At 44.3% G+C, this 25,944-nt stretch overlaps 1 protein-coding gene across 1 annotated transcript in view; it reads left to right on the top strand.

Moving 5' to 3' along the window:
- The first annotated feature begins 487 nt into the window (after positions 1 to 487).
- RFX4 (regulatory factor X4) overlaps positions 488 to 25,944 on the top strand; it is a 158,940-nt gene continuing 133,483 nt past the window's right edge. Inside the window, exons 1-2 of the mRNA XM_061125442.1 lie at positions 488 to 557; positions 9,835 to 9,921. Coding sequence (XP_060981425.1) covers positions 488 to 557; positions 9,835 to 9,921 — 157 coding nt within the window. The remainder of the gene's footprint in view (positions 558 to 9,834; positions 9,922 to 25,944) is intronic.

The following is a 25,944-nucleotide window of genomic DNA, read 5'->3' as shown; positions in this document are numbered from 1 at the left end:
GCACTTCAACATCACCTCCTCTGAGAGGCCCTCAGGGTCCCTGCACCTTAAAACCGCGCCCGCATCTTTCTCTATCTTAGGTTCCCTGGCTTCACTCTGTGCTGTAAGTCGTCTTGTTTATTGGTTTTCCTCTGTCTCCACCACAGATTATAAGCTCCCTGAGAGCAGGGACCTTGCTGCATGTTCCCCACTAGAGCCTCAGAGCCTGGCAAACAGTCGGTGCCAAATCACTGTTAGGTGGGCCAGGGATGGAATGAGCGCAGGGCCAGGGTGGGGCTGCCCCTTGGAGGCAGGGACAAGGGCCCCTTCCTGGAACCCAGCGGCCCCTGGGGCAAGGCCTGTGGTGTCGCCATGGCAACCCACTGACCTAGGCGCCCCCACCCTGGAGAGGCCAGGGCTGCCTGCCTCCTGGGCCCACTTCCCACACAAACCTGTGTGTCACCACCGTGGGGAGCCCCGGGGGAGAGAGCAAAGGGGCCGAGACAGAATGAGCCAGAGGAACGCACATCCTGGCCTGAGGGGGCACAGGAGCAGGCCCCGGCGGCGCGGGTCCACTGGTAATGACTGGGGTCTGGGGGAGGGGCGTGAGGGTGCGCCCTGGCACCCCCAGAGGGACCTGGGGCCCCGTCCTCCCTGGGTAGCTCCACGTGTGGCCTGTCAGCTCTTTTATGTAGCATTTCTAAAGCAGTGCGTTCCTAAAATAGGCCCCAGCGCAGCGCCCCAAAAGACTGTTGATAGAAAGAGGATGAATGCCGCCTTCTATTAAAACCCGGTGACACTTTCTAAGTCAGGCGGCGTTTTCCTCAGGTATTGCATAAGTGAAGAACTCCCTGTTCTCACCCCGTTCCTCAGAAACAAAGCTCATCGTGTTATTCCCCCACTGCTTCAAAACCATGGCCGGCTCCCAGCTGCCTGCAGGCGTCTTGGCCTGGGAGAGGGGGCAGTGAGGCCCTTGCAGTCTGCTCCTAACGGAATCCCCCACTTGTCCCCTACCATGCCTTGGGTCACGGGTCAGTGGGTTCTTCACCTTTCCCAGAGCCCATTTTGGGCCTTTGTCCGTGACGGTGGCCCTCTTCCCCAGAACACCCTTCTCTCCTCCTTGCTCTGGCGGATGCCGACCCCTTTAAGGGCCTGGTGAAATTCCCTCCCCCCTACCCTCTGTGAAGCAGCCCAGCTGAGCTGGAAGCCCCCTTTTGTCATCTAGACGTACTCCCGGTTCCCTGCTGGCTTAGCAAGGCGGGGTGCTGGGGTGACAGCCAACAGCACTGGGGTCAGACGTGTAGCGGTGACTTCACCTGGCTTGTCTGACACTCTCTTTCCTCCTTACACGTTGGAGCTGCTCAGGGCTCTGTTTCGGAACTGCTGTGAGGAGGAGAGGGAAAGCAGAGTGACCAGCGTGGGGCAGGCACTCAGTAAAGGCTGTGTGTGTGTGCTCAGTCCCGCGGGTGTGTCTGACTCTTTGCAACAGAGCTCGTCAGGCTCCTCTGTTCATGGGATTTTCCAGGCAAGAATACTGGAGTGGGTTGCCATTTCCTCCATCTTCAGGGAATCTTCCAGACCCAGAGATCAAACCTGCATCTCCTGCATTAGCAGGTGGATTCTTTACCACTGAGCCACCTGGAAAGCCCTCAGTATATGCTTGACTGTCCCCCCACGGCTGCGAGCATCTGGTGGATAGAGACCATGCTTCCCTCATTTTCCCACAAGCCCAGCATGCCAAGTGCTTCACCTGTGTCATTTTAGTTAATTTTTGGAGAAACCTGGGAGGCAGGACTTTAAAAAGGTTCACGAGCCACCTCAATGTTACATAGCTAGTAAGTGGAAGGACTGGGCTTTGAAAGCTAGTTTTTCTCACCACTGGCTCCACATTCTTCCTGGCCTGCCTCTATCTTCTCTTTCATCTTGTACCATCTCCCTGGGGTCACTCTGCATCAGCCATAGACAGGTTCCATAAACAGATCCCTCACGATCCACCTGTGAGCCTTTGTCTCTGTGGTCCCAGGTCTCAGAACCTCAGAAGTCCTCACTCCCTCACCACATTCAGTCTCTGCTCCAGTGCTGTTTCTTCCCAGAGGTCTGAGAAAGGATTTCATCCCCGAGGAAGGATGCCCTGCCCACTGCTCCCTCTTGTTTCATTCACTTCATCACAGCCATCACTGCCAGCTCTGTGCTTGACACCACTCCAGGCTCTTGGGGACGAGGCACCAAACAAGATACTCAGGGTTGTTAGAATTTACATTTTTAAGAAGGAGGGAGATGATGTTGTTCAGTGACTCAGACCTGTCTGCCTCTTTGAGACCCCATGGACTGCAGCACGCCAGGCTTCTCTGTCCTTCACCATCTCCCGGAACTTGCTCAAACTCATGTCCATTGAGTCAATGATACCATCCAACCATCTTGTCCTCTGTGGTCCTCTGTCGTCCCCTTCTCCTCCTGCCTTCAGTCTTTTCCAGCGTCAGGGTCTTTTTCAATGAGTCAGCTCTTTGTATCAGGTAACCACAGTATTGGAGCTTGAGTTTCAGCCTCGGTCCCTCAAATAAATATAAAGGGTTGATTTCCTTTAGGATTTACTGGTTTGATCTCCTTGCTGTCCAAGGGACTCTCAAGAGTCTTCTCCAGCACCACAGTTTGAAAGCATCAATTATTCGGTGCTCAGCCTTCTTTATGGTCCAACTCTCACATCTGTACATGACTATTGGAAAAACCATAGCTTTACTATATAGACCTTTGTTGGCACAGTGATGTCTCTGGTTTTTAGTACACTGTCTAGATTTGTCATAACTTTCCTTCCAAGGAGCAGGCATCTTTTAATTTCATGGCTGCAGTCACCATCTGCAGTGATTTTGGAGCCCAATAAAATAAAATCTGTCACTGTTTCCATTGTTTCCCCCCTCTATTTGCCATGAAGTGACGGAATCAGATGACACAATCTTAATTTTTTGAATACTGGGTTTTAAGCTGAGTGAGGGAAATACATAAAAAGAATGCATAAGAAAACAACATCTTTTCAGGTCCTGAGACCCTCATCCATCAGAAATATCCTGCTGTAATATATTGGTTTCCTGTTAAATAGCTTTTGTCCATCTCTTCTTTTTAAAATTATTTTATTTTATTCTTTTTTTTGGCCACACCACCTGACATGTGGGATCTCAGTTCCCTGACCAGGGATCGAACCCTTGCCCTCTGTACTAGAAGTGTGGAGTCTTAACCACTGGACCACCGGGGAAGTCCCTATTCATTTCTTCTGTTAGAACTTTACACTGAAGACCTCTGACAAGTATTTGCAAAATGAATAGATGGATGGACGAGAGGGAACAACTGGCCTGTGCCTGATCTTGGGTGGCCTTGGGTGCAGTGTCTTGAAGCGGGGTTCCCGGCCAGAGTTTGAAGTCAGGCCACGACAGTGAGAGCACTGAATCCGAGCCACTAGACCACCAGGGCCAGTGGCCAGTGACAAGGCCCTGGCCTATCCTAGAGACAGGAGTGAAACAAGTAATGTGTTTATTAGGAGGAAAAAGGGTACATGCAGACAGACACGCAGGTAGGCTCAGGGAGACAGAGTGGTGGTTTTATGGGGCACTTCTGCTGGGTTTCCTTTGGCCAATCATCTTGCTTTGCCTGGTTCTGAGTCTGTATTGGGTGTATCTTAGGGTCCTCCTCTGTGTGTGTGCACATCTCTTAGCCAAGGTGGATTCTGGGGAGGAGACCTATGGGTAGGTTGGCATCACTCACTACGGGTGGTGCCCCTTCCCCTTTTTGACCTCCAAGGAGCCTTTCTCTGCATGTGTAGTCAGGGAGGTCTCCTTGTCTTCGAGAATGAGGAATGTGTGGTCTTTTATCTTTTATCTGGGCAGGGTCCAGCCTCCTCCATGATCCTGCTGTTATGGAGTTTCTGTCCACAGGGGAGAAACTATTCAGCCTGGGGCCCATCTATCTCCTGCCTCATGCCCAGGAGGATGCAGTGGGAAGAATAAGCATAAGCTTTGGAGCCTGAAGATGTGGGTTTGAATTCTGACTTTAACGCCTTTGAACTGTGTGACCTTGGCCACACCACTGCCAACAGGCCACAGCTCTGTGCAGCTTCCTTATCTGTGCCTACGCACTCAGTCGCTTCAGTTGTGTCTGACTCTTCGTGGCCGGTCAGGCTCCTCTGTCCATGAGATTCTCCAGGCAAGAATACTGGAGTGGGTTGCCATGCCCTCCTCCAGGAGATCTTCCCAACCCAGGAATTGAACTCACATAACCTTTGGCTACTGTATTGCAGGCGAATTCTTTACCGCTGAGCCACTGAGGAAGCCATTCCTTATCTGTAACGTGGTGTAAATTTCTGTCCCATGAGGTTGACTGTGAAGCTCAGATCAGGTTCTCCGTGTCAGGGTGCCCTGTAAACTTCAAGGATTATGTGCCTTTTGACAACCAACGTGGTCGGCCCCTCCTGCCAGGCCAATGTATGTTCGTGAAGCCCTGCTCTGAGTCTTGGACGGGCTTGGATGTGCCATGCCCCCAGTGCAGCTACTTCCCCATTGTTACTTGCTGCTGCTGCAAAGGGAAGCGAGATTTCCTCCTGGGAAGCCCAATAACCATTTAAGGCTCTGCTCAGCCTCATTTTAGGAACTTGAGAAAGTCACTTCAAATTGGGGTTTCCAAATCTCTGATCTGAAGTGGGGAGGCATGAAGATCGGCCTCTAAGGAATATGGGTTAAACTCCCTGTAAGATGAAAAATCTACGAGGCATCCTCATTCCTGCCCATGATCCCAGATGAGTCAGGTGAAAGGATGCTTTGCAGCCCAGGAGCCTATGCTCACAGTCATCAGTAAATCCTGCTGGACACTTAGAGCAAGCCTGGTCCTTCTCAAAAGGTCAGATGGTTTTTATGGATCAAGTATGAGGCAGGTGGAAACAGGAGGTTATCCAAGTGTGAAACAGCTTCTTCAGTGTCCCAGAGCACAGCGCCAATACTGCTGTGCTGATCACAGTATGAGAACTTTTGTTTTTCATATCAATAAATATAGATATTAAGACATATCATATCATATTGTCCTGAGTTTTAATTTATGACTTTTGCACACATGCAAAAACTCACATAGTATCTGGCACATAGTAGGAACTTACTGTTGTTTTTCAAAAAAGTAATGCATTCAACAACATATTTATTACACTATATCTGTGCAGCCAGGCACAGTGCATCTCCTGGGCACAGGTGAACAAAAATGACAGGGTCTCAGCAATCATGAGCTGATGGAGGAGCATCCGCCTTGTTTTTTTGATGGCAACTAGAGGGCAGAAACCAGTCTTATTCATGTTTATATCAGACTCACTTGACTACAGCTTCTTGATCTACATGGGACAAAATACATTTTTGTTGAATTCTTATTTGGAAAATTGCCTTTGATGTGTTGTCCTTTTATGCTGCATGTGGTAGAAAAGAAAGCGATCAGGAAATTCTTTAGACGTGTGGATATGTCTCCTTACACAGTGTGCATTTTTTTATATCATTCATGTCAATAACATAATGTTCGTTGAGGCCAGTCTATGGGAAAAACTTTATACCAGGCACTAGTGGAGAGTCAAGAGAAAGAAAATAAAATGGACTGTGTTCTTAAGATGTTTAGGTTCTAAACTGTGGAGTCTGTTATGTAAAACAAAGGCTTGCAAAGAAACATGTAAATGAACTTAGCAAAACTTGTAATATGTAAGTTGAGTTTTAGCACAAGTTGTAATATAAGGCAGACTGTGATCATTGTTGCAATACTGGCAGTGTGTTCTGGAGACCATATGGGATATGGGATAAGGAGCGCTCAGAGCACACTTGGAGAGACAGCACTGTGGTTATGACCTGAGTGTGAATGCTAATCCTGCCTCTTACCAGCTGGATGACTTTGGACAAGTCATCTAATCTTTCTGAGCCTTAATTTCCTGATCTTTAAAATGGGCTTATTGATAGAACCTATCTTATAGGACTGTTATGAGGATTATGTATTATGGTGTACCAAATGCATTTACATAATGCTTGACCCATAAAAGCTCAGAATATGGTGGCCTTTGTTAAGCCACTTAATCTACAAATGAGGGCTTCCCAGGTGGCTCAGTGGTAAAGAATCCATTTGCCAACACTGAAAACACGGGAAAGGAGTGTTTGACCCCTGGGTTGGGAAGTTTCCTTGGAGGAAGGAATGGCAATCCGCTCCAGTATTCTTACCTGGAAAATCCCATGGACAGAGGAGCCTGGCAGTCTACAGTCCATGGGGCCACAAAGAGTGGGACATGACTGAGCATGCTCACACACACACAATCTACAAATGTATAAGATAGATGAATGCAGTGCTTCATTAAACATTCAATATGCCTGTCATTCTGGTTGATTAATTCTTGATCTTTGTAAAACCATAACCCATTATCAACAGTTTTAAAGTATGTAATGCTTACTTCAGGTGATGAATAGAGGCCTTTCAGTCCTGTGGAGCAACCTGACTTATGAGACATGAGCTGCAGTTGGTACTGTTAAGGGTCCCCCTAGGGAAGAAGACAAACCTCAAAAATCACCTGTGACTCCAAGGCCTGGGGCCTCTATAGATTTTTCAGAATGTTGCGTTCATACAGTCTGGAATGCATGACCTTTGAAGGCTCTGGAAACCCCCATGTCTAGAACAACCCGGCACTGCTTAGATGGTTCTGCCAGACCCAGCACTGCTTAGACCCCGTCTGAACCCTCAGCGCTCACCGAGCCCCACGTGTTCAAACAGACGTTGATTAAATAGAAGATGCCAGAAGCAGGAGAACTGAATGGCTAAAAAATAGAGGAACAGTTTCTCCCAAGAGAGTGCTGAAACAAGTGGGGTCCATTTTGACTAGAAAACAATGAAGACATGTGGCTTCCTCCTGTATCTGACACGTGCCTCAGAGACCAGACCTACTCTGTGCTGCTCCAGGGGGCAAAGCTGGGCAGCAGAGTGGATACACGCTTAAGCTATGGGTCAGAGGGTCCTGAGTGCGGGCAATGGATGGGGGAAAGGAGTACTTGGTGGGATTTCTTCTCTCTCCTCTCTCTCCCTCCTGTAACCTTGCTTTCATCTCTCTCCAGGGTTGGGGTTGGGCAGTGTGGGGGAGAGGGACTGCCCTCAGGACAGCTCTTTCTTGACTTGAATTCTTGTGGATGGTTGTTGCATCTCTTGGCCCACCTGGTGACCAGAGCCAGCTCCTTTCCAGAATGCTGCAGTGAGCTCTTCAGAGAGGGTTCCCCCTCCAGTTGCTGGGGATTCTCACCTGCAAGAATAGGCCCTTTTTGCGGAGTAACAACGATGATAACAAACCTGATTCTGGTACAGGCAAATGGGTGAAAGTGTTCCCTTTTACTGACGAAAGAGAATGGCGGTGTATTTGTGAATGTGTGTGCCCACACACGCGTGAGAGTGAGTAGGTGTGCATACCTAGCTAGGGAGACCAAGGGCTGGGCTCGAACAATAGAAATTGATTTTGGTGGTATGGTTAGGTGGAGGGAGGGACTGCAAATTTCATGGGATGCCATCTGACCTCAGCCACGGCTGTTGCCAGGGAAAATGTGCCAGGACTTGAAAGGGTTGGAAGATCTGAGGAGAGACATTCTGGAGAATTCTGAAAAGAATTCTGGAGATTTGTATCCAGATGTGGTTTTGCATAAGATGTGATGACAAACACCACCCTGTGTCATCACAGCTCCGAAACCCTTGCAAGCTGTTTCTTTCTACGTTGTGAATTTGCTCTCTGGAAGGGGGTAGCGTTTTCATGCTTTGAATCCCTCGCTGTTTGTTTCTACGTTGTGAATTTGCTGTCTGGAAGCGGGTAGCGCTTTAATGCTTTGAATCTCTCGGCTACTCCCTGTTTCCTTAGAAATACCAGATTTCCATATCCTCTTAACAAGCTGGTGCCTGTTCCACTCCTTGGATATTTCTCTGCTACTTATTTACAATTTTGGAAGCAGCTTTTAAAAAAGCAGTTTGTTGAAACATACAATACCCACCAAACCCCGACGTTTCTCTCTGCTGTTGGCACTTGCCTTCCCCTCACTCCATTGCTCAGGAGCCACTGTTAGCCTGGTTTCCTATAACAATATGTTACTAAGTAATGAACTTTTCCTTGGCTCTTTGAATTATGAGGCGTCACATTACTCGATTAAGCTTCAGTTGCTCTCTAGGGAAACTGGAGATGAAAATCCTTACTTCAGAGAGTTGTGGTCAGAATTCAATGAAATATGTTAACATTAAAATAGGGGTTCAGTAAATGCCAGCTCCCGTATTATGAAGAAGGCAGCAGGCAACAGCACTGCTCAAAAGTACACATTCATAGGTGTAATCAGTTCTGCTCTAGATCTAATATGCATCCCCCCGAGTTACCACCATTCTACAGAACTGCACAACAAAAAGTGCAGCATTCACTGGAATAATAAACTAGGGGCACAGCGCTTAAGAACTTTGTCAGCGACGCATGGGGAAAAAGATAGGACCCTAATAAAAAGGAAAGCACAGTTTTACACATGTTAAATGGTTAAGAGGCATATAGATACAATAAGTATGGCACTTGACCTTGAAAAAGACCTTAAATTTGCTTTTGGAAGTGGACTTTGGTAGGGCCACAGCTTGTGTTTTTTGTGAAATGGTGGAACATGGTCTATCTGGGCAGGTGTGGCTCACAACCCATGCCGTAAACTCAAGTAAGCTGGTAGATGTTTGAGGTGTGAGCACGTGTGTCTTTTGCATATTCCTATAGGGCTCAGTTCAGCTATGTGCAGTTTTTACATTCACTTCATGTTTTCTAAGAATGAAATCAAGCAAAGGCAAACAGAAAATTTGTGCTAGGCGCAAATGGTTCCCTAATGTATCACTTGCATTGAACACATTTGTGGTTTCAAAACAAACATTGTAGCAGAACTGATGTACTTAGCTGATGCTGTTGAATGAATGAATGAATGAATAGTGGATGCTCTGGATCATAGAAAAAGCATTACGCTACTTTGTGGAAAGTACATTTGTAGTGTTTGGAATTGGATTTTTTTCTTAAATCCTATGGTCTTTGGGTTTTAAAACTAATGGGGGGACTTCCCTGGTGGTCCAGTGGCTAAGATGCCATGCTCCCAATGCAGGGGACCCGGGATCCATCCCTGGTCAGGGAACTAGATCCCACACGACACAAGTAAAAGTTCACATGCCGCAATGAAGACTGAAGGTCCTGTGTGCCACAACTAAGACCCGGCAGAACCAACTAAATAAATTTAAATAAATAAGATAATAGGTAACTATCACAGACCTTCTGAAGCCTCCTCCTGCAGTGACTTTCAGTCTGGGCTTGGAAGAGCCCCTGCAGGGGTCACTGACAGAGTAGGGGTGGAGGAAGCTGCAAGTTCCCTGCCCTCCTCTTCAACCAGAACCCTCAGGGTTGTATCTGCTTTTCTTTTTGTTTTCTTTTGAATTAAGGGTTCTGCTGCTAATTCACAAGTCTCCAAACCGTCAGTGATTCAGCTGACCAAATTTTGTTTTACAAACTAGTTCTCAGGAATGTATTAATATCTTCTTTTTGAAGAAAGTTAATCCTCAGTGGATACTCAGTTGGTACTAATACTCCAAAATTAATTGAATTTGGCCAAGAAATACTCAAGTGGGCTTTCAAATTACCGTTTTGCCTCCAAGCTACTCAGCAAAGTCTCATCAGCAATGATGCATACTGGGCTTCATGTTGAGTCCAACTCCAGTCTGGGCAGATCTCAGATGAAAGTTGATGGGCATTTAAATCTAGTGCATTGATGATGTTCCTGTCTCTTTGCAAACACCAACAGTGTGATTTTCTTTATTTTTCGTTTTTAGAGAGCTGGATTGAAAGATGTCTCAACGAAAGTGAAAACAAGCGTTATTCCAGCCACACATCTCTGGGGAATGTTTCTAATGATGAAAGTAAGTGCTTAAAACTCAATCTTCCATGACGTCCTGGCTATGGGCTGTATTCTCATGAAGAATGGTGCTTCTGGAATGCTAGACTAGGGCATGTCACCCGAAACAAGAGGCTCTCCAACCGTCTATGAAATACCCAAGCCTTCCTTATAATATCCTCCAGGAGGGAGTTCAATGCATTCAGATGGATGTGGAAACTGAGGCCACAGCAAAAACTTGCTGTTTACACATTCTCATTGTCTGAGTCCCTAAAGACTCCATCTCAGTGATGCTCCAGTGGGAAAATGTGGACTTTGAATGGGAAAGGCCATTCTCTGTAGATATGGATTTAAAGGAGTGTGTCATGGGACTGTTGTTTTAAAGTCACAAATGTCTTTGGTGTTGGAAAGTAACAACTTCTCCTGCATCTTGAACTAGAGAATTGGAATCGATGGGAAGATATTAGCTGCTGTGTTTGCTCCTTTCCTGTGTTATGTCAGGCTAGGGCTTCTGGGTACCTTATATTAAGAGCAGAAGATGACTTGGGACTTGTATTTGCCCCTAAAGCATTGTAAAAAGGGGGCAGCTTATTATAAAGTCATTTCCAACAGGGACAGAATGTCTTTCTTAGTTGGTAAAGTGCATCTCCTTAGTTCAGTTTTCTCAAAGATTCAGGGAATCTTCAGGGAAGATTTAGCCGTACTGTTGTATGTCACAGTAGTTTTCTTTTTCATTGCTGCATAGTACTCCACTGTATGCTTCTACACAGCATACGTATCGATTTACATGTTGACGGATATTTAAACTGCTTTGTTTTTGGCTCTTTAAGCATCTCTGAACATTCTTTTTTAAAGTTTATTTTAATGTGGTAGAGTATGCCTGATGTAAAATTGATCATTTTAACCATATTAAGTATGTAATTCAGTGGCCTTAAGTACTTTCACCTCATTGTGCAACCATCACCACTATCCATCTCCAGAACTTTTTTCATCTCCCCAAACTAAAATTCTGTACCCATTAAACAATAGTTCTCCATCCTCCTTTCCCCCTAGTCCCTAGGGGGACTCTACGTTCTGCTATTCTTTATGAATTTGACTAACTGGAAGAATCTCATATAAGTGGAATCACATAGTATTTGTCCTTTTGTGACTGACTTATTTCACTTGGCATAATATTCATCCATGTTGTAGCATGTATCACACTTTCCTTCCTTTTTAAGGCTGAATGACATTCCACTCTATGTATATACACCACATTTTGTTTATCCATTCATCCATTGATGGACATCTGGGCTATTTCTATTTTTTCGCTACTGTGAATAATGCTGCTATACAGACAGGTGAACAAATAACTGGTTGAGTTCTGCTTTCATTCCTTTTGGATATATAACCGGAAGTGAAATTGCTGGATCATATGGTAATTCCATATTTACTATTTTGAGACACTGCTGTAATTCCATGGTGGCTGCACCATTTTACATTTTCACCAGCAATGTGCTAGAGTTCCAATTTCTCAACATTATTGCTAATATTTGTTATTTTCTGAGTTTTTTTGTAATAGTCATTCTAATGTATAAGGTAGTATCTCATTGTGGTTTTGATTTGTAGTTTCCTAATGATTAGTGATGTTGAGCATCTTTTCATGTACTAAGTGACCATTTGTGTTATGTATACTTTGCAGTAATGCCTATTCAAGTCTTTCAGCCATTTTTGAAACATAGAGCTTGTGAACTTTGAAAATTTAATTTGTTTATTTTTGGCCGTGCTGGGTCTTTGCTGCTGCAGGCAGGCTTTCTCTAGTTGCGGCGAGCGGGGTCTCCTCCCTGGTTGTGGTGCACAGGCTTCTCACTGGGGTGGCTTCTCTTGTTGAGGAGCATGTGGACTCTAGGGTGCACACGGGCTTCAGTAGCTGTGACCCAGGGACACCCCCAGGGCACATGGAATCTTCCAGAACCAAGGATCAAACCTGTGTACCCTGTGTTGGCAGGCGGATTCTCGACCACTGAACCACCAGGGAAGTCCTTTTGATCATTTTTTAAAAATCAGATAGTTTATTTCTGTGGTTGCCGAATTGTGGGAACTTCCCTAATGATTAGTGATATTGAACAGTCTTTCATGTGCTTATTGATTATTTGTTTTATTCTTTGTAGAAATATCTATTTAAGTCTCTCAACTGCTAGTTCTTTATATATTTTGTATGTTAACCCCCTATCAGATATATGTATTGCAAATATTTTTCTCCTGTTCTGTGGGTTGCATTTTACTCTGTTGATTGTGCTTTTTGATGCACAGTTTTCGATTTTAATGTAGTCTAATTTATCTATTTTTTCTTTTTCTTAAATTTATTTATTTTTAATTGAAGGATAATTGCTTTACAGTATTGCCTTGGTTTCTATCAAACATCAATATGAACCAGCCATAGGTTTACCCATGTCCCCTCCCACTTGGACATCTATTTTTTCTTTTATCTGTGCTTTGGTGTCCATATTCAAGAAATCATTGCCAAATCCAATGTCATGAAGGTTTTCCTTTGTTTTCTTCTGAAAGTTTTATAGTTTTAGCTCTTATGTATAGGTCTTTGATTCATTTCGAGTTAATTTTTGGTAACTTTTCACTTTTTTCCCCCTCAGTTTACATCTTTTTAAAATTTCATGTACTTCTGCTCTTATCTCTAGGTTTTCCTCCCTTGCACTTTGAGTTCAATTTTTGCCTTTTTCTGTTGTGAGACAGACACTTAGATCATTGATATTTCAACTTTTTCTAAGCTAGGCATTTAAAGTTATAAAAATTCCTCTAAGTACTACTTAACTGTATCACATAATTTTTCTGGTGTCATACTTTCATTATTGTACAGTCAAACTTATTTTTTAATTCCTATTGTGATTTGTTCTTTTACCCATGATTTATTTAGAAATCTATTGCTTAATTTCTTAAAACTTGGGGATTTCCTTGTTGCCTTTCTACTACTGATTGCTATTATAATTTCACCATGGTCACAGAACATACTCTGTATGACTCCAATGTTTAAAATTAGTAAGACTTGATTTTTGCCCAAACATATGTTCGATTTGGCAAATGCTCACATATGCTTGTAAGGAATGAATATTCTGCCATATTTGGATGGAATATCCTACAGGTATCGATTAGACCAGGTTGGCTAATCATGTTTTTCGGATGTTCCATATCCCTATGGATTTTGATTTTGTCTCTAAGGTACTGAGAGAGGTATTACAGTGTGATTACCTATCTTTTCAGTTTTGTTAATTCCTGCTTTACATGTTTTGAAGTATTCATTTCTTAGAAATTTAGGATTGTTGAATCCTCTTGTTGAAATGATGTCTCTCCTCATATTGGGTTTCCCAGGTAGCTCAGTAGTAAAGAATCCTTCTGCCAATGCAGGAGACACAGGAGACTTGGGTTCGATTCCTGGTTGGAAAAATCCCCTGGAGAAGGAAATGGCAATCCACTCCAATATTCTTGCCTGGAGACTCCTGGACAGAGGAGCCTGGCGGGCTACAGTCCATGGGGTTACAAAGGAGTCACACATGACTTAGAGACCAAACAACAGCATCTCCTTATGTCTAGTAATACTTATTACCTTCATGTCTATTTTATCTGATGTTACTATAACTATACCAACTTTCTTTTTTATTGGGATTGTTGTGGTATATCTTTGCCTTTTTATTTTCAACCTTTCTGAATTCAATATTAAGATTTTTAATATAGTTTTAATAAACCAGTCAGATTATCTTTAACTGGAATATTCAGATCATTTAAATGTAATATAGTTACTTACATAGTTGAGCTTAAATCAGCAAACTTGCTGTTTAGTTTCTATTTCTCCCATCTGACTTTATTTCTTTATTCCTCCCTTGTTCCTTTTTTATGGGGGGGAGGGATTAACACAGTTATATTTTTTTAATTGTTTTTCTCTGCTAACTCTCCAATTAGATGTTCTTTTAGAGTGTTTCACTGAGGGATTACATTCTGCACCCTTCCTTTCATGTCTGCTTCACATGAATCCTTCCCCCACTTCAAATACAGGGCATAAACACTCTCACAGCTTGACCTAATTGAACACTTTTCCAGCATCTGTGCCATTGCTTTAGTGTATTTTACATCTACCTATGTTATAAGCCCTATAAGACATTTTTATCATTGTTTTACACATTAGTCAATATATAATGATATTTATTCACACACTGACCCTTTCCAGGGCTCTTCATCCTTGTCAGCAAGTCTGTGTTTCCATCTTGGATAACTTTTTTCTTTTCCTTCATAGCTTTATTTATTTAGGCTGCAATGTGTGGCATGTGGAATCTTTGTGGGATCCTAGTTCCCTGACACGGGATCAAACCCATGACCCCTGCACTGAGAGCTTAACCAGTGGACACCAGGGAAGCTCAGGGATCATTACTTCTTTAACCCAAAGAAATCCCTTTACTATTTCTGGTAGGGACATATAGAGAAGTGTAGATCATGAAAACCATTGTTATTTCACCTTTATCTCTGAAAGATATTTTTGCTAAATAAAGAATTCTAGTTTGGTAAGATTTTTATTTCCCTTTCAACCCTTTAAAGTTTTCATTGCATGGTTCTCTGGTTTCTAAAAGTTAGTCATCAGACTTAATTTTACTCGTTTGAATGCAGTGTGTCTTTTTGTCTCAGACAAAAAGATATCTGTCTTTAGTTTACAGCAGTTTGATTGTGATGTTCTATCCCAGGTTCAATCCCTGGTCCGGGAACTAGATCCTGCCTGCAGCAACTAAGATCTGGGACAGTCAAATAAGTAAATAAATATTTAAAACATTTCTTACCTCTTAAAAAACAAAACTGTCTCTTCTGTAGTTCCCTGCTCTCAAAGAATTTTCATTCCAGAAAGGAAGCTAAGGCACATGTTTGCATATTTGTAAGGCAAGGTTGTATGTGATAAATTCCACTTGAATTGTGCAGGGTGTTCACTTTGCCATACCAGTTTTGTTCCTGGACTCCAGTATGACCTCACTGGAAGCTTGTTAGAAATGCAGACTCTCAGGCCCACTCCAGACCGACTGAGGCACACTGCATTTTAACAAACCCCCAGGTGATTAGAATGCCTGCTAAAGTTTGGGATCAGTCACACAGTTGGAGAATGACTAGGGAAGGCATCTTGAAGGAAGCAGCATTTGCGTTGGGTCTCCTAGGATCCATGTGGTTCCTTTAAGTTAAGGACTGGGAGGAAAAAACCCACAAGGCGTGTTTTGGACTTGAAGAGTTTCCCACATGGTCTTAAGCAGAGAGATGGAAGGGGCGTGGGGATCAGGACTGGGGAGGAGAGTTTGGGCCGTGTCGGTGAGGGACTTGGATTCTGACGAGGGGTTTGGAGCTGCAGTCACGGTGCCACTGCAGGGGCTGAGTGAGGGGTGTCAGACCCCAGTTTTCAGAAGGCGAGTGTGGTTCTCTGCAGGTGAATTGGAGCCAGGAAGACACTTCAGAGGCTCCCACCTGGTCCAGGTAAGGGGACGAGGCTGAAGCCCGGGGTGATATCAGTGGGACAGAGGGAACTGGACAGACTGGGGTGATGGGATGGGTCCGAAGAGCAGGAACCCAGTGGGATTCCTTGGGATTCCTGTTTCCCTCCATGGGAAACAGAACAAATGACTGCACAGTCCTGTAACCCTGATGGGCCCAAGTCTTCTAGGCTTCAGGTCATTGCTTCCTTAATAGCTAAATCAAATGACTTCGGCCTCTGTCTTAGATCCTGGGCAGATGTCTAGAGTTTTCCCTGTATCTCCAAGAGTTATCAGACTGTGTGTGTGTGAAAGTGTGTCAGTGTGTGTGTGTATGAGTGTGTGTGTGAGTGTGTGTGTGTGTGTGTGTGTGTGTGTATTAGTGACAGTCCATACGAAGTCCTGTTCCTTCTGCTCTTTGACAACTCCTAACACCTAACTGTCAGACCCTTCGGCAGCTCCCTCCCACCTGCCCGGGTGCAACATCCGCTTCCCTTACCCTTCCTAACCCTTCACCAGCTCATTATCCCGGTTACTGACAGACGGTGAAGGATGGTGAAGGAGGCTATTTATACCATGGGGACAGGAAGAGTTGGAATTCAACAGCACAGAGGCATAGAACTGGGGTCACAGTGGGTCACCACTTGATTCAACTCGTCATTAACATTAAAATCCCATCGAATTCCAAGGCTAGAGAGGTGTAAGTTACTTTTCTCTCCCCCCACTCGGCATGTCTGGTTATCATCCAGTTTGGTATTTTCTCACTCCATAAGACAGGGTTCCAGAGAAATGTGGTTAAACTGGTCCACATTCCCATGGAGTTGTAGGCAAAAGCCCCCAGCCCTGCCAAAAGCAGAAAGGCTTTGGGACAGCTCCTAGAGCAAGGACAGGGGCTTAGAGCCAGAGGTCTGGGGTGGGAGGCATGCCACAGAGAGTCTGCCTAGGATGGCTTTCAAAAACTGGATTGCCCATGTGGGATGGACCCTGAAGTGTTAGTCCCGGCTGAACACCTAGGTGCAGCCCTGCAGGCGGGCTTAGGAGGCCCAGTGCTTAGGTTATGATTTAAGACAACCTCCAACTCTTGCCCTTCCTTGGCCTCCATACCCATCATGGGCTGCCTTGTTTTTTTTTTTTTTTTTTTTTAATATTTTCTTGAACATGTCACATGGCATGTGGAATCTTAGTTCCCCAACCAGGGATCGAAGCTTGCATTGGAAGCTCAGAGTCTTAACCACTGGACTGCTAGAGAACTGTCCCTACAGATTGCCGTTTCTGCCCCCTGAGTGTCTATCTGTCCTCTCCTTGTGGAGAATTAGGTAGTTTCTCCTCTGTACGTGAAGCCCACTGCCAAGCCCTTCTGCACCTCCGCTTACTCCCTCCATGGCTGTCAGTCCCTGTGGGGAAAGGAGTGTGTCTGATGGACTGGGCCTCACTTAATATAGAAGGCCTGGGGCATCAGAGGTGCTTATTGAGTGCTTATTAAGTAGTGGGTTTTAGCAAAGCAAAATACTGTACAAAAAAAAAAAAATACTGTACAGCCATGCTAGATTATGGTCTGTATATGTTAATTTACTTTCAGCTTTTGGCACTCCAGGACCATTTTAACTATTTGAAGAGGTTCTTCCTCCTGATATTAACCTCCCCAATAGGATCTTTTAATTTGTTCAAAATTATAGTATTTTTGGATGGATAATTCACAATGATATGGATCTAAAATCAAAATGCCATAAAGGTACTACTGAGAAGTCTTGGTCCCTCCCTGGTCTTCCCTTCTAAGCTTCCTAATGGAAAGCATATTTGTTTATTGTGCATTCTTCAAGCATTTCCAATGTTTATTGTATATTCTTCCAGCATTTGATTTCTTTATGCAAACTAACATTCATATATATGTTCTTTTTTTTTCTCGCCATTTTCCCTTTTCTTGCCACTTTCGTACACACAAAAAATAGCACCTTATATGCACTTTGTTGTGACTAGCTTTTTTCACTATAAATCCTGGAGTGTAAGGATGGAGAGAGCATTCTCATTCTTTTCTTGGTTTTTGTCTCCTTTTTCACAGCTGTGTAGTATTCCACTGTGGTGTCATTTAGCTAACTAGATGAGCCCTGGGCTGTTTGCAACACTTTTGCTGTTATAGCCAAGTTGCAGTGAACAGTCTTGCGTCTGGTCATTTCCCACGTGTGCAGGAGTAGAGGCAGTGTCTGTTCACAGATGCGGGGCTGCTGGTTAAAGGACATGTAGGATTTCAGTGATTCTGTGAGATGTCTTTCCGCATCGGGAGAGGTCATCATTTTGCATTCTCCCTGCAAGATAGGAGTCATCTGTTTCCCACAGTTTCACAGCAGAGTTTTGTGATTGCGGTTTGGATTTTTGCCAATCTGATAAGTGAGAAATGGCATTTTAGTGTACTGTTCATTTTCATTGGAATTGATGATCTTTTCACATTTCAGGAACATTTGCATTTTCCACCAATCGTGTATCTTGTATGTATGTATCTCGTATGTACCACGTGTCTTTTTTTAAAAATATTTATTTATTTAATTTTGGCTGTGCTGGGTCTTCGTTACTGCATGGGCGTTTTCTCTAGTTGTGGTGAGCACCGACCACTCTCTAGTTGCAATGCTCAGGCGTCTCACTGCAGTGGCTTCTCTTGTTGCAGAGCACAGGCTCTAGAACTTGCAGACTCCATTAGTTGCAGCTCCCAGGCTCTACAGGACAGCCTCAAGAATTGTGGCCCACGGGGTTAGCTCTTCCGTGGCATGTGGGATCTTCCGCCATCAGGGATTGAACCTGTGTCTCCTGCATTGGCAGGCAGATTCTTCAACACTGAGCCACCAGGGAAGCCCTCTTTCTGGTTTTATTGGAGCACTTTCTAATAAAAGAGGAGGGAGGTGAGACTGCTGTCTGTGGTATGATTACAATTTTCCCAAGAGAGTACTTACGGTGTGGGTTTTTCCCCCCACATAGAGACTTTAGATTTTTCTCATGTAGTAAAATTTCTCAAAATTTTCTTGTATGGCTTTGGGCTTTGTATCAACATTAGAAAGGCTCTTTCCTGCTCCAAGATTATGAAGGAATTTACCCAGAGGAGGTGAAAGGAAGCAGGTGTGGGGCCCCCTCTGAGCGGTGCTGCCAACATCACAGTCTTGTTTGGGACTTAGCCCCATTCCCACGGGGAGAAGGGTTTGCTGCCAGAGGCTGATGCCCACTGCCAAAGGCCTAGTCCAGGCACCCTGATCATCAGCTGGTGCTCTTTGCAGGGGCTAGAAGGGAAGTAGATAAGGGGGAACGAAATGTTTGGCAGCCCCATTTGTTCCCAACAGGTGAGGTCTGGCCAGGTGCAGCCTGATTAGTATAATGAAAGGAAATAGAATTAGAACTTTGAAGTGAAACTTGAGGCTTACATAAATTTGAACCTTTCCTGGGATTTGAAAAGCAGTAATTAATTTAGAAATGTTCTCCATCCATATTAAATGCTGCCATACCAGCTCTAGGCAAGAAATATTCTAAAATAAAGTTCCCAAATATTGTGAATTCAGCCAGCATAGAGGCAGAAGACAAATGATAGGTAGGTAATACGCTCCCTAAAAGTCTTTAGTTCAGTTCTACAGGTTTGAAGGGAGAATGAGGCTTATAAGTGTTGGGGTTCAGGGAGGTTGGGGTGTCCATTAGCCTGGGTCCCTCTCCTGGCTCCACTGCTAAACTGTATGATGTAAGGTAAATCACTTCACCTCTCTGAGCCTCAGTTTCTTCCTCTGTTAAAGGGGATAATAGTCATAATTAAACCTAACATTAACTAAGCACTAAGAATGTTTCAAGTATTTGATGTTTCACATTCATTAAATTATCCACTGTCTCAGGAAGCTATGACAATTAAATGCAGTAATGTGAAGAGCTTTGCCCAGTACCTGGCACGTTATAAAACCCCAGTGAACATTCCCTGATGAAAGTGAAAGTCTTATTTTCTCAGTTGTGTCCAACTCTGCGACTCCATGGACTGTAGCCTGCCAGCTCCCCTGCCCACGGAATTCTCCAGTAAAGAATACTGGATAACCATTTGCTTCTCCAGGGGATCTTCACGACCCAAGGATTGAACCCATGTCTCCCACATTGCACGCAGACTCTTTACCATCTGGGCCACCAGGGAAGCAGTACTGTTATTTTATATGCTTACTGCAATCAGATGGGTAGACTCAGCTTTTGATTGTGGTATTATCTTAGCCATTTATTCATTCCACAAATACCTTCCATGTGTGGGTATTAGAGATACCATGGCGATTGTGGTCTGTGCCCGCAGAGCTTACAAACCCCCAAGGCAGATGCGCTGGTCAGCATGTAGTGATCGCATGCCGTGACAAGAGCTTTACTAGGGACCAGCCAGGGTGCTGTGGAGCCCAGGGGACAGAGTGGATAGCTGTCCAGGTGGCCGTGGATAACTGCCACACCCAGGCCAGTGGGCAGGCAGGGCAGGGCGGGTGCATACCTCTCTGGGGGGGGTGACAACTGTAACTACCAGGGGCCCTTAGACAGTGCACACGTTGTGCCAGGGGGGTTAGTTAGCTCTCACGGTTAGTGCTTAGAATCGTTATTACCCCTATTTTACAAATAAGGAAACTAAGGCACCAAAAGTTTGTTTGCGGTCACACAGCCAGCAAGTGACGGAGCCAGGATCTGAGCCTGGGCATTTTACTGCCAAGTTAATATTAGGACATAGATCCAGGAGGGGGAGTAGAGGCACTCACCATTGGGAAATGGACCAAGATTCCCTGGATGGGGATATTAGGAATTAAAACTGCAAGTGGGAGCAGAATAGAGGGGCAGAGAGAAGACCAGGCACTGGGCAGCATCTCAGTGGGAGGAATTTTAAGCCAATGTTGCTCTCCGGCTTTGGTAGGACGAGCAGTGTGGGCCTGGAAGGTGGATGGCTCAATGTGGGCTGTGAATGGCTCCAGGAACATTGTCGGCATGGAATTCTGCCTTACAGGGTGAATCTTATTTGGTTTGAAGCATTTCTGCCTGTTAAAATGAAGAGGTACTTGGCAAGGCTAATTCCAAAAGTCTCTATCAACCATGGCTATGTTCATTTTTCTAAAACGTGCTCTCCTGTCCTCTTTGCCTAGCTGACTCCTGCTGCTCCTTCAGATCCCAAGCCTGGGCTTATACCCTGACTCGGTGCTGCCGTAGCTTCTTGGGTCTGCCTTCTCAGCTCTTGCCCAAGACTTACATTTTATTGGCTGACAGTTTGAGCTCAAGAGAGTAGAGACCATGTCTGTTTTTTCTCTCCCTGTAGCCCCTGGCGTGGGGCTGGAACATATGCAATAAATATTTGATGAATGAGTGTATTCCCCAGCACTTCTGGGGAATTAGGATTGAGAGCCATCAGATAAGAGGATGATGCCTGAGTGTGACACACACAGTCTTTGAGGAAAAGATGCTGGGAAAAGTCTTCGAGGAAAAGACCCCAGGGGTCTGGAGGGAAAGTGCCTGCAGAGGTTGGAGGCCTCTGTTTGATGACTGAGCCAAGGGTCTCTGTTGGCTCCGGGTAGACTAGCTCTTGTCTAAATGCTTTCAGTAGCCACCTGATGCCCATCATTGAGGGAAGTCCAGTCTCCATTCATGGGGTGCATGGCTTCCTACAAGTGTTTCAGTCAGTTCAGTCGCTCAATTGTGTCGGACTCTGCGACCCCATGGACTGCAGCACGCCAGGCCTCCCTGTCCATCACCAACTCCCAGAGTTTACTCAAACTCATGTCCATTGAGTCGGTGATGCCATCCAACCATCTCATCCTCTGTTGTCCCCTTCTCCTCCCGCCTTCAATCTTTCCCAGCATCAGGGTCTTTTCAAATGAGTCATTTCTTTGCATCAGATGGCCAAAGTGTTTTAGCCTCATGCAAAGCTTGGTTTCCTTACTTATAAAAGGATATAAAACAACTTCTTAATGCTGTTGGGAGGACCAAAATAAGAGCAAATGAAAAGTAGTATACAGTGCCTGGTTTAAGTACTTAGCTGGTGAATGCTATCAGTATTTTTATGGTCCTCTTTTTAAATGTTTCTAGTATTTTTTTATCATAGTTTGTGATATTTAATCCTCAAACAATCTTTGTGACATCAGTTATGATTTTCAAGTTTTAGGGGAGGGCCCTCCAATGTTAATGAGTCAAGTGACTACTTAGGCTCTCACAGAGTTGAGGATAAAGTTGGAATTCGAACCCAGGTCTGCCTGCCCTCAAAGCCGATTCTCTTACCAGTGGTTGGTATTGGAAATGGGGCCTTAACAAAGTTTAGCTGGGGAAAAAACCTGATGCAATAGAGATAGGTAACCCCTGAATGGGCTTCCCAGGTGGCTCAGTGGTAAAGAATCTGCCTTCTACAGCACAGAGACACAGGAGATGAGGGTTTGACCCGTTTTTCAGGAAGATCCTCTGGATTAGGAAATGGCAACCCATTCCAATATTCTTGCCCGGAAAACTCCATGGACAGAGAAGCCTGGTGGGCTACAATCCATGGTGTTGCAAAGAGTCAGACAGGACTGTGCAACTGAACATACATGCATCCCCTGAACAGGAAGCACTAGGGTATAATCCTGGTATGGGGAAATTTTCTGGCTCCAGACAATGGGCCATTTGCCTTTCCCCTCCCCCATGCCTTTCCTCATTCCGCTTGCCGTCCCCCCGGCCCCGAGCACCCCCTCCCTCAGCATCCCCCTCTCAAAATCTGACCTGTTCCTGTAAGTGTGACTGAGAGAGACAGTGTACAAGCCAGGATGTGTTATGTGACCGTCACTATCCTTAAGTTAGGTGTGTTGTGTGTGTGTGCACTTGGGTGTAAAAGAGAACACTGAAAAAAGACTGGTGGTAGATAGGATAAAGAGTTGCCAACAGTGTGTCCTATTGAGAGGCACTTGGATTTCCAGAGGTTTCCATTTTCCATGTATTTTCCAAATTAAAAAAAAAAGTGTATTATTTTTGCACACAGTAAACAAAGCTGTGTTTTAAATTCGGATCATCTCTTCAAGGTCAGCTCAAATGCCACTTCCTCTTTGGAGCTGTGCTGTCCCCTGCTGTGTGTTTGCCATGCAGGGTCCCTATTAGTGCGGTTGTGTTTGCCCCCCCGTAAATTTTCCCGAGCAGAGAGGCAGCCTCCCTTGCCTGCCTCCTGCAGCAGATTTCAGCTGAACAGAAATGCTCCAAGGCCTGCGAGCCAGAGCAGCCCAGGGCAGCCTTTGCCGTGCAGCTCCGGCACTGATATTTCCCGGCTCTTAGCTCTGTGTCCTGCTGTGAGTCTCTGGCTGTGGATTCTCACTGTGGTGGCCTCTCTTATGGCAGAACACGGGCTCATGGACTCAGTAGCTGTGGTGCACGGGCTCAGCTGCCCCATGGCACATGGGATCTCAGTTCCCAGACCACGGATCAAACCAGAGTCCCCCTCATTGCAACGCGATTCTTAACCACTGGACCACCAGGGAAGTCCCTGAGTTCCTTTCACTCAATCTTCCCTAGTACCTTTCAAGATAGGCATTATTATTATTACCGTCAGGTTAGAGACCAGAGATTGTCTTAAAGCTTGAAGGGGATTACCAGATGTCATAGCACTTCTCCAGCGCCCTTGCACCCCTTCACCTCTTGACCAGGACCTTCAGCCACCTTGCTTCTTGGAAGGTGGCCTGATTTTTCAAGTGCCCACAGTTTTATCCCCTCACCTTCTCCACCCTACCATTGACTTTATCTCACCTTCCTTGACATCTGGTTCCCATCTTTGGCCCAGTCCAGGGTTTGGCTTACTTGTGGTTTCTCTTAGGAAGTCTTTCTTGATTGGCCCTGCTTTTTCATGCCGTCTGGGTTGGCAATATCCTCTCTGCCTACCCATATCACAGCATTTATCACTTCTTATTGAACCTGATTTCTCTTGCTACTGTTTGTCTCTTTTCCCAACCAGACTCTAGGACAAGAGCTTAATTTCTTTATCCTCAGTGTCTAGTTGGCATACATTAGATATATAATGAATTTTTGTTGAATTAATTAACAGGATCCCTTCAATAGCCCTTTAAAATGATTAGGTTTACAAGTGAAGAAAAAATAAAGCCCAGAGGTTGAGGGGTTTTCTCAATCATGGCCAGTAAGGTTTTGAATTTATTTTAGAATATAGATCTTTTGTGACCCACATTGACTGATGTGCTGAAATTTTAAGAAGCAGAGAAAAATAGCTACCCACTCCAGTATTCTTGGGCTTCCCTGGTGGTGCAGCTGGTAAAGAATCCGCCTACAATGTGGGAGACCTGGGTTCAATCCCTGGGTTTGGAAGATCCCCTGGAGAAGGGAAAGGCTACCCACTCCACTATTCTGGAGAATTCTGGAGAATTCCATGGACTCTAGTCCATGGGGTCGCAAGCAATCAGACACAACTGAGTAACTTTCACTTTCAGAGAAAAAAGTCCTGCCAATTCTAGGGGAAACAAAAATGTAAATCATGAGCCAGCACAAGCTGGACAGAGATATATTTAGGTTGTTTATATATTTTTCCTTGTTTAAAAAATGCAATTGCTGTTGTTTTTTAACATAGCCTTCCTTTCAGTTATTTACTTAGTGTAAGTCTTAGGAGTTGAGTTGTGGGGCCAAGTGACTGAATATTTTAGATAGCTGTCAGTATTACTGCAAAATTACTTACCAAACTATTGTACCAGTTACCACTACCTTCAGAGAAATGTGACACTGTCAATTTGACCATTTGCACACTAGCATTGAGGATTATTATTTTTAAAATTTTTGTTCTCAGAGATATAAAGTTGTGCCTCATTATTTTCTTTTTATTTCTTTGTAAACAGTTGAGGTTGAGTATTGTTCTTTGCATCTATTTACCTACGTTCTTATGAGACTCATATGTTCATGTTCCTTTTTGTGCAATTTTTTTAAGATTGTTGAAGACATTTGTGGAAGGCAGACTCAACTATTTAATTAAGTGACAATGGGAGGCATTGGCTGGAGGGAACACAGAGATGAATAAGATACCATCCTGCTTTCTTCTTTTTTAAATTGAGATGTGATTGACATACAAAACACTATATAAAGTTCCAGGTGTATAATATAATAATTCAATACTTGTATATATTACAAAATGATGACCCCAGTAATCTAGTTAACATCCATCATCATATATAGTAACAGAATTTATTTTTCTTGTGATGAGAACTTCTAGGATTTACTGTCTTAGCAATGTTCAGAGAGTACTATTAATTATAGTCACCATGTTGTACGTGACATGCCCACAACTTATTTATTTTATAACTGAAAGTATGTACCTCTTGACTCCTTTCACCACTTTCACCCATCCCCTACCACAGCCCATGGCAACCACCAGTCTCTATCTGTTCTCTTTATTTATAAGTTTTTTGTTGTTCCACATGTAAGTAAAATCATATATTTGTCTTTCTCTGACTTATTTCACTTAGTATAATGCTCTCAAGGTCCATTATTATTGTTGCAAATTACAAGATTTCATTCTTTTTATGGCTGAATAATATTCATGTATCAGTTCAGTTCAGTTGCTCAGTCATGTCCGACTCTTTGCAACCCCATAAACCGCAGCATGCCAGGCCTCCCTGTCCATCACCAACTCCCGGAGTTTATCCAAACTCATCTCCATTGAGTCGGTGATGCCATCCAACCATCTCATCCTCTGTCATCCCCTTCTCCTCCTGCCTTCAATCTTTCCCACCATCAGGGTCTTTTCAAATGAGTCAGCTCTCCACATTGGGTGGCCAAAGTATTGGAGTTTCAGCTTCAACATCAGTGCCTCCAATGAACACTCAGCACTGAGCTCCTTTAGGATGGACTGGTTGGAGCTCCTTGCTGTCCAAGGGACTCTCAAGAGTCTTCTCCAACACCACAGTTCAAAAGCATCAATTCTTCAGTGCTCAGCTTTCTTTATAGTACAACTCTCACATCCATACATGACTACTGGAAAAACCATAGCCTTGATGAGACAGACCTTTGTTTGCAAGGTAATGTCTCTGCTTTTTAATGTGCTGTCTAGGTTGGTCATAACTTTCCTTCCAAGGAGTAAGCATTTTTTAATTTCATGGCTGCAATCAGCATCTGTGGTGATTTTGGAGCCCAGAAAAATAAAGTCAGCCACTGTTTCCACTGTTTCCCCATCTTTTTGCCATGAAGTGATGGGACCAGATGCCATGATCTTAGTTTTCTGAATGTTGACCTTTAAGCCAACTTTTTCACTCTCTTCTTTCACTTTCATCAAGAGGCTCTTTAGTTCTTCTTCCCTTTCTGCCATAAGGGTGGTGTCATCTGCATATCTGAGGTTACTAATATTTCTCCCGGCAATCTTGATTCCAGCTTATGCTTCCTCCAGCCCAGCGTTTCTCATGATGTGTTCTGCATATGAGTTAAATAAGCAGGGTGACAATATACAGCCTTGAAGTACTCCTTTTCCTATTTGGAACCAGTCTTGTTCCATGGCCAGTTCTAACTGTTGCTTCCTGACCTGCATACAGGTTTCTCAAGAGGCAGGTCAGGTGGTCTTGTATTCCCATCTCTTTCAGAATTTT

The sequence above is a fragment of the Dama dama genome, chromosome 22 (assembly GCF_033118175.1).
Source record: "Dama dama isolate Ldn47 chromosome 22, ASM3311817v1, whole genome shotgun sequence".
Classification (NCBI taxonomy): domain Eukaryota; kingdom Metazoa; phylum Chordata; class Mammalia; order Artiodactyla; family Cervidae; genus Dama; species Dama dama.
Note: the sequence above shows the minus strand (reverse complement) of the source record. Positions and strands in the feature narration are given on the sequence as shown.